We start from the raw sequence: 12410 nt of genomic DNA, 5'->3' as shown, positions 1-12410 counted from the left end.
CAATGATGATGCCTTTCCTACACCCGTATCCTACACTCTTTGATATGCCTACTTCTTCCTCTACTTCCTCCGCCTCTTCCTCCTCTTCTTCTTCTACTACAACCACTATTGCTACTACAAGGCCAGCACCATCATTTCCAATGAACGATCCCCACACTGCAAATATTACGGCAACTTCATCATTACCCTGGAAACAACTGCTATGTGACGAAATCAATTATACTACTGATGCTCCGGAGCCTATCACTTACAACAGCCATGACATTGCCGCAGCCGCATCAGTTATAGACCCACAGTGCGGTGCAGACTTCTGTATCCAATCAACAGCTTTTGCATTCAGCGAATGTAACAACGTAACACCAGACTATCTTTTCTTTTGACACTCCTGTTGCTGCTTCAATAGCCAGCTCAATAAGCCCTATACCCCAATGGATTTGACCCTATTTCATTAAGACATACAATAAAAAAGAAAAATCGCTCTATTGCTGCTACAATGACTTGAAGTGATAATCACGCTGAATACTACATGCCACAACATAATGGGAGCAAAAAAACAGCAAAATAACTTTCATTACAATGCTACATCTAAGAAGCAAACCGCTCCTCCGCCGTTCCGACTATTCGCTGGTGTTTTTTTCTCACACAGAGTTTCGTCAGGTTTGCAAAACGCAATGCATTACGCAGCCTCATGGTGTTACGCCACTTTGACCTTCTCCGTTATATCTGAGAATAAGCAATGTTCTAGCGTCGTCTATTTTCCCCTTTTATCCAAATCTCGACCAGGCCCTTCCTTCACTCTGTCTCCCTCAAGATGTCGCATTCACCTCTTTAAGAAAGCGAAGCAGACGTGAGTTTATTATCAGTAGTAGTTGGTAATCTCATACATCGCAGGGCAACCAATTACGAGATACGCTACTATCACCATCGTATTAATAGTGGAGCAAGCCTTTATTTTATGTGAATATAGCTACATAGCCATATTTATTCGTTTAAAAGTTGGACCGTATTTTGCGTCTCAATTTGAACACAGCGTCCAGGGGAAGACATATTTGTTCAAGACAGGCCAAAGAAGAATTGGGAGATGAATGCCCTGTGAATGAGACATGGAAAAGATCATATGGGGAAGTGGAAGGGGAGCATGCTGTAGGAGTAAGCATACAAGTACAACATAAGATAGATTTATATGGTCTGGGGGAATGAGGGGGGATAAACATGTAAATAAAAAAAATAATAGCCTTGGAGTGGGAGAATCATGATGGCGGGGGGATACGTTTTTTACTTTGCACTGAATAAATATTCGACACGGCGCATGATGGGTTATAAGATGGCAACTTATTTTTTCAATATAACGTGAAGGTGTTATTATCATGGCAATTGATGTATGAAGACACGACGGCTTGCTATTGTATTTTTGAGTCTTTGTTGGATAAATATGAGTGGGTTCCAAGTAATGCCAAACATTTCAAAGTCAAGCACAGAGCGCTAACAACGACCGGATATAAAAGAAAGTAAACATTTATTCTGATTCAAGTACACTTCAATTACTTTACGATCTACACTGTCTACACTCTTTAGCTAACCACACAAGATAAAACTGCAATGGAAGACGTGCTATATGACCAAGAACTTTCATTTGCAATTGGATCTGACAATGATAATGCCCAAGCAGAGCGGTTTCGTTATTCATCAAGAAAAATTACGTCAGAGAGGTTTTCAATTACAGAGAACTTTATTTGGGCAGATCTATTTGCTCGTGCACCCCCCCCCAGTCTCTGCCCGGCCCGGACTTTTAGTTTGCACCCCCCCACCTCTCGCCGAACCATTTCGTACAGCCCCCTTCATCGAACCAATTCTTGCACACCACTTCATCCACATTCCTCAATCACACATCGAATTGAAGCAATATTTAACACAAGATTGAAGAACGAAGCATTAGCATCGTACCAAGTAACATAAAATGAGTAGGTATAAACTAAATGTATGCATTTGCCTTTTCAACGTAAATTGTCAGAAAGGAGAGACACACGCGCACAATGAAATATAGCACCGGCAACTGCTACTTGCTTGTATAAAGAAAAGTGTCCTAGATGCATGGACAGAATATGCGAGTAGTATGCTGGTGATGACACTGAAAAATGATGTAGAAAAGAAAGGGAGGCCAAGAGGATTATTAAACAAACAAAAGAAAATAAACTTTTTGATTTGACACGTCTTACATAATGCATATGAAACTGAGTCTGCATTAATGCAAAATCCTTTACATACATAGTCCGCATATACATAGTCCATAGACACATTGACCTCTACATCATCGTGTCGTTCGCATCATGTTTGGTACTACATAGTACTCAGGAAGTGACAATGGAAATTGGAGCGTATCTTAAAAATTGCTTCTTTTACTTCCCATAAACAAACAAGCATACTTCTCTAAATCTCTCAACTCATTTCTATCGCAATGTCAAAAACTACAAGTGCAATTCCTGAAGAACTTCGAGCCACTTATGACGACTTTGACTCTGCCAAGCAAGCTTGCGTCGACAGGGGGAAAAAGAGCAAGGTTTCCCTGCGTACCTTGAAAAGTACGTGTACAGGAGTAAAAAGAGTCCTCCGTCTTGTTTGCAAGCACTTTGGACAACCTACCAATCAAGAGGTATATGACGATGGCAAAAATACGACAGTAGATTGGCGAACGACAAAGGTGATGTCATTCGATCCAACAGCAAGGACAGCAAGAAACGGCGCGAGAGAGACTCCCAGCGAATTGGATGCGAGTTTGAGATCAAGCTGCGGCCATTGAGCAAGGTTAGCCAGCAATGGCACGTTGTCTCTTCTTACGACGGTGAACACAATCATGAGATTGCAAAGAAGCTCTCATCGTATCCAATGCTTCGTCAGCTCGATGGGAAGCAGCACGAAATTGTTCTTAGCATGATCAAAGGGCACGCCAGTAATACTGAAATTGTGTCATACCTTGCTGCTAACAAAACGGTTGTCAGCCCCAAGGACATCACGAATATGCGACAGATGGTATTCAACAACGATCCCAACCATACCATGTTCAAGCTTATCAGCAAGTTACAGGACAAGGATTACGTCGTTGAATGGGAATCGAAGCAAGATGGCGAAAAACGGTTCTTGCACTCTCTTTTCTTTGCTCATCATTCTGCAATTTCACTTGCTCGCCAATTCCCCGAAACCATCATCATGGATGCCACGTACAAGACAAACAGACATCGGCTCCCCTTTGTAAATGTCGTCGGTACAGGCAATGTTGGTTATCCAGACTTGAAAACGTTCTGTATTGCTGGTGGATGGGTGACTGAAGAAACGAATGACAGCTACGACTGGTTTGTCAAAAAGCTTGAGCAAGTTGTTTGGCCAGCTGAGCAGCCAGTCTCCCCGAAAGTCTTTGTAACTGACAGCGAGTCCGCGTTGATGAAAGCCTTGGATCACGGATTCCCCAACTCGAAGAAATTGCTCTGTACCAACCACATCAAACGCAATTTTCAAGTCAAGCTGCAGAAACTTTTTGAAGTTAGAGGACTTTGAGGCGCTCCTGAAAGCCATCAACTACTTGATGGCTGATGAATATGATTATAAAATTATAGAACAAGCGGATGGTTCCAAATGAGGATTTCGAGCAACAGGCGATCGGCATGTACAATGAGGCTGCAATGAAAGCCAAAAAGCCGGAAGAAGTGAAAGCATATCTCGAGAGGTAACTATATATTGGATTTTTAACGGAGATCGTTTGCTTGGACACTATACTTATGTGTAATACTTTCGCTTGCAGTAAAGAAATATGGGTCGGACGGTACCTCGCAGATGTCAAGCATCTTGGGAATAGTACCACCAACAGAGTTGAAGGAACGCACGCCGATACGAAGAAGGCCATACAGTCCGCCAGTGGTAACCTATACCTTGCTTTTGAGCAAATCGATGAATTCTACAGATTAAAGGTACAATATATTCGTATATATTATATAAATATGGTAGTTTTATATTTACCTACAATCCTATTCTACGCACATTAATTGCTAATCGTATTCGCTGTGTGTTGATTTGCCTGTGCAGAATCTAAGTTGGGATCGTCAATTGGATAGCGAACATTTCGGTGTAAACTCGCATATCCCGCCAAGTCAAAAGGAAAGGCTGGTAGATTTACAGCGCCACATATCGAAGTGCGCATTCAATGCAATTCGCAAGGAGCTTGTATATCCAAATCCGCTAAGAACTGACAACTGTCAATGTGCAATCAAAGCTCATTACGGAATTCCATGCTGTCACATGATACCATCTAAAGGAAAAATTCCTTTGAGCATTATCCTTAGACGCTGGCATCTCCATCCTGAAAAAACAGCTCCTGAAGGTATAGATAGCTTAGTATCACTCTTACTCACTATACTAAACTGTAGTATCTTTATGTAGAGGAAGAAACAATCCACAGTAGCAGCAACATCCTAGCAATTTCGGAATCATATTCTGCTTCCACCATGGAGAGTCAAATCGAGGCTGAGCTCACGCGTATCACCACTATGTTGCATCGATTGCCTGACCAAAAGCAACGCTCAACTCTTCTACGTCATTTGCAAGCCATCAGCGATGATCTTTTCATGGATATCAAGCAACTGGAGCAGCCAAAATCTCTACCAACGAAAGGCAAACCTAAGCGCAACTCAAAGCGCGATCTTATCGCTTTGGAACACCAACAGAACGAAAGCAACAAGAAAGCCAAAACAAACGTGGGACGCGAAGCAGCCGATATTTGGTAAGTAATAGTTTAATAATTGCTGTAATTGATCTTCTATAACTATAACATATATGATACTGTACTGACTAGGTTTGTACTAAGGGAGGGCAAGCATAAAGCTAAAGCTGACATCACTACCATACCGCCAACGCCACCACAGCAACAACAACAACAACAACAACAACTTACAATGTCACCTTTTTGGTCATCCTTTTTGCCCGCTTCTTTACCATCACCTTTTACGTCCGCTGATCCACCTATTGTACCAAACCTGGACATGGTCTGCGATGCAATTCCACGCTCTGCTGTGAACTTAGTAGTGCACAATGCGATTCCAGATGGAAATTGTGGTTTCCGGTCGTTGGCTGTTGCTTTACTTGGAGATGAAAAACGATATATTGATATCAAGGCCGGAATGCGCGAGTTCTTTATCAAAAATTGCGGAAAAAGTATTTATGAGAGTTTCGACGCTGAAAGAATGCTAAGTGTTCTTTATCCAAATGCGCATCATTAGTTTTACTATCCAGAGTGTGCTCAGCTTGCCTCGGATGCGTTCAACACGTCTATAGCATTCTTTGGCACTGAATCCTCGTTATTTTGCCCATTACTAAGCACCCCATCCCAAGCGATACGTACAACTCCAATCGTCATGCAGCTCATTCGCAACCATATAATTTTCATCCAGCTCAGGCCGGGTGCATTGATTGAATGGCCTGCCTGCTACCCTTATGCTCGAGGTAAAGGCCACAAAGATGGTGGTGCCAGAATCCGAGGTGATCAATGGTATCTTCCAAGACGCATTTGAAAGCATGATCCATGTGGATATTTCCCTTCTAGAAAATTTGGATGCTCATTCTCTTTCATCTGGATCTGAAGCAAAACACTCTGATTCTGAGCCAGTTGACCTAACAGGACCATATCAACCTTAGTAGCACAATGTCTCTTCTTGCCCGCTCTTTCTTTTCTCTCTCTTTTTTTCCTTTACTTTTCTTTCCCTCCCTTTTCTTAATATTCATATGATTAATCCGATATATACATGTTTAAACCAATGGATACATTGACCAGAAATTGGTGAGCCCATGAGGCTGCAAAGTACTAGGCCATTCAATTATATGGATAGTCTGATGATACCACTTTCTTTTACAATCCCTTTTTTATCAGCACGAGCAGTAGACTGCCAACATGTGTGTATGCAGAAGAAGGAGCAACCCCTTGAGCATTCTACTGGACTCTTTAGTTCCTCAAAATTTGTCGGACCATCCATATGGTGTCTGTTCAATGTTGAAGTTCATCTTGCCGTCTAGGTAATAGCTAAGGGAAAAACAGAGATACACTCGCATAGTTCGCCAAATGTACAGTATTTAGTGTGTTCACAATGTTTCGAGTGTAATGACATTTAATACCAGTATGCACCATAATTTTTTAGCAATAGTAATGTGTTGTAACAAATAAGTATGTGTGATATGATATATATGTGCGGGTGTGAACACTTTATTTCTCGCGGGATGCGTACGAACCAAGAAATGTTTAAAGAATGTTTGAGAGAAGGAACCGTTAAGTATTGTGTCGTGTATGTTGGTTTGTCCCACAGAATGTAGTTGGTATAGTGTGTCTACATTGATCTTGAATATTCTCTGACAAATAGTCACCAACAGTGTTATTTTGAGCTGCTGCACGAAAAACATCGAATTGTGTAGTCGATACAACTTGTTGATATTCATCTGCAGCATCGCGAAACGACTCTAGGTTTGCATGTAGTTGTTTAATCAATGCACGTTGCTCTGATCGATACGCCTGCATGTGAAGCTCCCAGCACAATGGTCCTCTTTCTGATCGACAACAAATACGTCATCGTTACTGGTTAGGTCGATCAATGTTGGAGTCGTTGGATGGCTAGTTGCAGTAGAAGCAGTGATGGCGGTAGTAGGAAGGGGGGAAGGAGAAGGAGAGAAGCGGCGATGAATGGCGTTAGTAGTAGCAATAAGAGGTGCGATATCCCAATTGCCATCATCAATATGTCTAACTTCATCATCATCATCGTTGTGTTCGTCGTCGTCCTCATCGTCATTGGCATCGCCACTAGGATGTGTAGTGTCTATAAAAATGTTTCGGAGAACATTTTCACTGATTTATTATACAACGGCACATATTTAATCCTAGGGCGAAATCATAGACATAGTAGTTGCATTTATCAATCTTACTTACTGGTCGTATACGCACAAAAGGAGCAATGCTTTGGCGTTGGATAAAATGTTGCTTAGCAACGATGCGACCAGAACCAGAACGACGAGCAAGGTGTTTACAGATCATAAATCGACTTCGCAAAAAAGCCGGACAACTGCAGGTCCATCTTTCAACTGATGGTTGATACTGGGTGACTGCAACCGGGCTTTCTGCCAACAGGACATCCTTGTTCCATTGACCGACGAACATTATTTCCATCGTTTGTTACAACGAGACCGAACAATATCACGCCGAAATTTATGCCGTAACTCGCGACAATGACGCGTAATGATAACATACACCAATAGTCCAAACGTGCACAGTTAAACTGGTATAAGTGAGTGCGCTTCGATCAGCATTGTTGTTCTCCTATCTGGAATGCGATCAGGGATGCTGGTACGCGCCCATAGCTTCCATGCTGCTGGCTTGTACCATCGCTCGTACAAATAAATCCAGGCGTCGATATACCCTTTTGCATAGCAGAACAAAAGGATCTCGATTACGGCAAATTAGTGAATTTCTTCAGCACTACGTGTTGTAGTACCTATTTAGAGTATTCTCGCATTGGCATACTCTTTGAGTATTTGAACATATAAAATATAGCATAGCAATTCACATTTAAGTTATTGCTGTAAATACAAGTAATTTTACCATCAGGAATTAAAGGGTGCTGATTGTAGTGCTTTGTCATTAATTCAATGATATGTTTGCAGTCTGCTTTTTGACAAATTACGCCACTACGTCCACTAGTAGTCGGCGTCCAGTCTGGATTAACAGAAGGAAAATCGCGATGCGCTTGTGCACTATCATACAGTGGTGGATGGGCGCTTCTCTGCTTGGACAGCTTGCGCTCAACCGATTTTGGCATGTGCCAAAGACAAAGACGTAATCGCGATTCGCCCCACACATGTTGGATGGCATTCATCTGCCATTGGTTCTTGTCCGAGAACATAAACAGAGAATCGAAATAATCATCCTTTAGCACCTCAAAAAACTTGATAAGGGTATCTGTTTTTGTATTGGGGACAGCTTCATCAGATGCCAGATATAAAAGGTATCTAATCGGAAATCCCACACCATTCACGTTTGCAATAATTCCATATAATTCAGAGCCGACACGACTGGTTTTGTATGTGGAATCAATGCAGTACTCTTCCACATGATCACTTGCCACGAGCAGAGGGAAAAAGGGGGTGACGAAACCATAAGCAACAACAATGTCTCTTTCACGTTTCCAGAAAACCTAAGTTTTATTGTAACTGCATAAGATTTTAACTAGAGTCTACTACTAATCTAATTCTATCTTTTTTAAAGCGAGAAGACTAGATTCATCGTTAGCAATCATATTGTATATACCTCTCGGAAACCTTGATCATTGTATCTACGAACAAGCATGCGCGTCGAGATCATCTGATCTTCATGCAAGCGATACTCGTGTTTGAAAGTCTCGCTCCACCAGTAATACACCTGTTCAGGCGTGATATCTGAGAGTGAAAACTCCTGGACCACTTCATGATACAGGATGGTCGGGCTGATCGTCGTGGACTGCCGAGTTCTTCTTGCAATATACTCGCGTATATCGTCTGGAACCAGGTTTCTTTCCACAGGTTCAATTCCAATACGTGCATGCTGGCGATGGGTTATAAACAGCTCCACGTAACCGAGATCTTCTCTGACCTTTCCTTGTATATGGTCACTACAATCGTATGTTTCCATACGATCTGTCATCTGCCTACGTTGGGCATTTTCAATCTGGTTTTGATACCTTCTCGAACGCGAGCAATACGCGGTAAAAGGTATATCAGACGAAAGCTGAGGATCACCAGTATTCTTCCTGATGTATCGGAATCCATCACAGCGCCAGACACCTTCAATAACAGCGTCGATTATCACATCCTCGCCTCTCATATAGGGTTCGATGCAGATATAGCCCATAAATCGATAGTGCTGCATAGTAAACAGATAAATATGGACAAACGAATGAATATCAAGTTAACTAACTATTTTTTTATAGCATATCAAACATACTGTTCTCCCGTTATCCTCAACAAAAGGGTACTGATCGGCCAAAAAATCCAAAAAAAAAACCATTCGATCAAGAGGAATGTAATCTTGGGGAGTTGCGTGTTCACGACAGTCGAGACAAATTTTGAACGTCCCAATGCGACCAACAAAAGAAATACAGTGGCCACTCGTTATAGTGATATTCGGTATAGTAATATTTCGATATAGTGATGAGTTTTTAGGGTCCGAATCAAATTATGCAGGGAATTATTACTAATTTGCTATTGTGATATGTGATATCAACCATCAGAAATATCATTATATCGAGCGGACCAATAGTACATTTTTATTTATTAGAAAAGGAAAAAAAGATCAGTTTACTTTGCACTGGTTAATTCTCAGAGTCTAGTATGCCTGATTAGCTGAGCATCCAGGTCGTCTTCAGCTGATATTGTTCTCAATAAATCGCTTGTATACTGCTCTTCTCTCTTTTACTGTGCAGTGGTTTCAATGCTTCCTTCTCCTCATCTCGTCTTCTCTAGTTATTCTCTTCTTCATCAACATCTACCTACCTGTACCTCATGAGTATTAAAAATCCTAGCATCAAGCTCATTAGATAGAAGCCTTTCAGCTTCTTCTCCAGCCTCTCTACAGTGCCCGCGCGCTATAACGATACACCCCGTGGACCGAAAAACCTATCGTTATATCAAAATGTCGGTATATCGAATTGGCTCTCAGGGCAGATGAGTTCGGAATAAAGCTTCTCCATAGTCTACTCAGATATCCTCCGCAAAAAAAGAAGCAAAAAGAATGTGCTGGAAACATAATTAAACTAGCGTCCATCATTAGCTTAGTAATAATCAATGAAGAGAGAGGAAAACATCACTTCTTTATCCACAAAATGTCTTCTCGTCTTATTACTGCTGACAGAATCGCAGCTGGCTCCTCTCGCATTATCAATGCAGACAGCCCTAACGAACCGAAAAAACAACGCCAAACGCTTACTAAGCGCCAAAAGCTTGCAATTGTGTACAAGCATAAGCAGAGCGGCTGGACCCAAGGCAGACTTGCAGAATGGGCAAAGGAAAAGTATGCACTGAGTACTTGTCACAAGCAAAGCACCATATCGGACATTCTCAAGAATGCCGATAAATTTATGGCAATGACTGATGACGAACTCGATGGCAAGAGAAGCAGACCTTGTGCGCAACCGGATTTAGAAAGGGCGCTTTCACGTTACGTCGACGAAATGGAAAGCCTATCATAGGCCAACCACTCAACCGAGAAGCCATCAGAATTCAAGCTGAGGCAATTGCCAAGGTCATGAAAATCACTGATTTGAAGTTCTCTGATGGCTGGATTACGAACTTTGAGAGACGCTTTGGATACAAATCGAGATTCATGCATGGTGAAGCAGGATCTGCTACGACTGCTATTGCTACCGAAACAGCACAAGAACGCGTTGCCCAGATCAAAGAGAAGATCAAAGAGTACGGGCTCTCGAACGTATATAACTTCGATGAAGCTAGCCTTTTCTATGCCCAGGTCCCTCGCAGAACGATTTCGAAAGCACCTCTTTCTGGTCTAAAAGATGACAAGACCCGGATTAGATTGGTTTGGCCTGCAATGCTGATGGATCGCATAAGCATTAGCTGTTTTTTATTGGCCATGCTGAAAAACCGAAGTGTTTCGACAAGAAGTCAGGTAAAGCATCGATTCAAAACCAGAATTTATCAATACTAAAGTATATCTTGTAGGGGCAGAGCATGGCCACTTCCATTGGAGCAACCGTAAGGCTTGGATGACAGCAGATATTTTTGCCTTGGTGATGCGTAGGCTTGACATTACAATGGGGAATATGCATAAAAAAATTTTACTCCTTATTGATAATGCGCCTTCGCATAAGGTTCCAACATTTGAGAACATTGAAGTTCTCACGCTGCCCCCAAACACCACATCAATGTTTCAACCATTAGATGCTGGAATAATTGCGAGCTTTAAGAAGCAATACTGGTAGGCTATAAATACATAATTAGCTAATGATTGTATATCATACTCCATGTAGCATTATCAATAACACTACGTACTACGGCTGTTTTATAGTGCCTCCCACTATCGTGAAGCTGGTCGCAAGTATAGAAACCATTAGCTGGGCGAGCTCTATGATGTGGACCAGCTAAAAGCAATGAATTGGGCAGGGACGCTTGGGGCATGGTCTCTGTAGAAACAATCCAAAACTGCTGGAGGCATACAGGATTGATCAACATCGAAACCAATGAAGAGGTTGTGACAAGATAGGCAGCTGAAGAAGCCGACATTTTTTTGTACGATGAGCTCGATGAACTTATTTTTGATGTTCATCATGACTCTTGTGGGGTGGATCAGATTGACCTGATTCCAGACGAAGAAGGCGATTACATTCATGAAGCATCTTCTCTGGAAGAGCTTGTGAATGATACATTGATTGAAGGAGAGTTGGGTATGTGGTTTATTTTTTTGTACTAAAATTAAAGTTATGTATGATAGGTTACTTGTTCCTGATATGTAAAGGTAGGTGAAGATCCTGAAGAAGAGAAGCAGAGAAAAGGACATGAAGAACAAGAGCAACATCATTCTTTGTTCTCTATAAAAGAGTGTAAGCGTCATCTCGTCGACTTTTTGAAAGATATGGTAGTTGACGACGAAGACGATGCAAGAATTATTTTTCATATAAGAAGAAAGTTGAGAATGCTGGCTGCTGCAGAGCTAAAAACTGCCCAACAAACAGATACTTTATCTTATTTTGGAAAATAAAGTGCATTATTTACTGCTCGATAAACCGATATTTTGGAAAATCGTATCATTCGTTGTTATGTAAAATTACTGATATTTTACTAAGTAATCGGCCTTGCACCTGAGAATCCTATCGGTATATCGAATTATCATTATATCAAATATCGTTGTAGCGCGCGGGCACTGTATTATTCTTCTCCTACAGTAAAGTCTTTTAGGAGTTGTGTACTATCAATTTTGACAGGACGGGATTCTAGAGCTTTTATTGTAGAGCTCGCCAAATACTCCAGGTAATCTATGTACTAGATATCATTGACAGAACCACAATTCGATAAAGTAATATTTCGATATAGTGATGGATTTGGGTCTCACTGGGCATATCACTATCACGAGTAGCCACTGTACCAGGTCTCGTCTTCCGGCAATTAGTGCATTTGTACTCTCTATGCTCAGTAAGAACACTGGCATCAATGGCATTACGAACTGTCACGATCTCGGGCGAAGCAACAGTGCCATTAGTGAAGGCATTGGTAGAAGTAGTAGTAGTGGCTTGAGTAGTATCCATGGTAGAAATAAAACTAAACATTAAATATAGATTTATTGGTATATTTAAAAAGGAATAAGTTATTGTTGTTGAGAACACATAATGAGCTTGTCCACC

The 12410-nt window shown here is 41.5% G+C and overlaps 3 protein-coding genes across 3 annotated transcripts; 1 reads left to right on the top strand and 2 right to left on the bottom strand.

Annotated features, from left to right (window-relative positions):
• Window positions 1-6516: 6516 nt before the first annotated feature.
• Window positions 6517-7183, bottom strand: BDB00DRAFT_879279 (uncharacterized protein; the record flags this gene model as incomplete). The annotated part of the gene is made up of 2 exons (XM_053127850.1): window positions 6517-6845; window positions 6952-7183. The coding sequence occupies 2 exons, from the start codon at window positions 7181-7183 to the stop codon at window positions 6517-6519; spliced, it is 561 nt and encodes a 186-aa protein (XP_052973043.1).
• Window positions 7184-9872: 2689 nt separating this feature from the next.
• Window positions 9873-10682, top strand: BDB00DRAFT_858308 (uncharacterized protein; the record flags this gene model as incomplete). Its single annotated transcript, XM_053125859.1, has 1 exon — window positions 9873-10682. A coding segment is annotated over one exon (258 nt), but the record flags the coding sequence as incomplete, so codon positions are not given.
• Window positions 10683-11069: 387 nt separating this feature from the next.
• On the bottom strand, window positions 11070-11720 carry BDB00DRAFT_174271 (uncharacterized protein). Its single transcript, XM_053116335.1, has one exon. The coding sequence runs from the start codon at window positions 11684-11686 to the stop codon at window positions 11138-11140; it is 549 nt and encodes a 182-aa protein (XP_052973041.1). The 5' UTR covers window positions 11687-11720; the 3' UTR covers window positions 11070-11137.
• Window positions 11721-12410: the final 690 nt, after the last annotated feature.

This window comes from Zychaea mexicana (assembly GCF_025766255.1).
Source record: "Zychaea mexicana strain RSA 1403 chromosome Unknown BDB00scaffold_168, whole genome shotgun sequence".
Lineage (NCBI taxonomy): Eukaryota > Fungi > Mucoromycota > Mucoromycetes > Mucorales > Lichtheimiaceae > Zychaea > Zychaea mexicana.
Note: the sequence above shows the minus strand (reverse complement) of the source record. Positions and strands in the feature narration are given on the sequence as shown.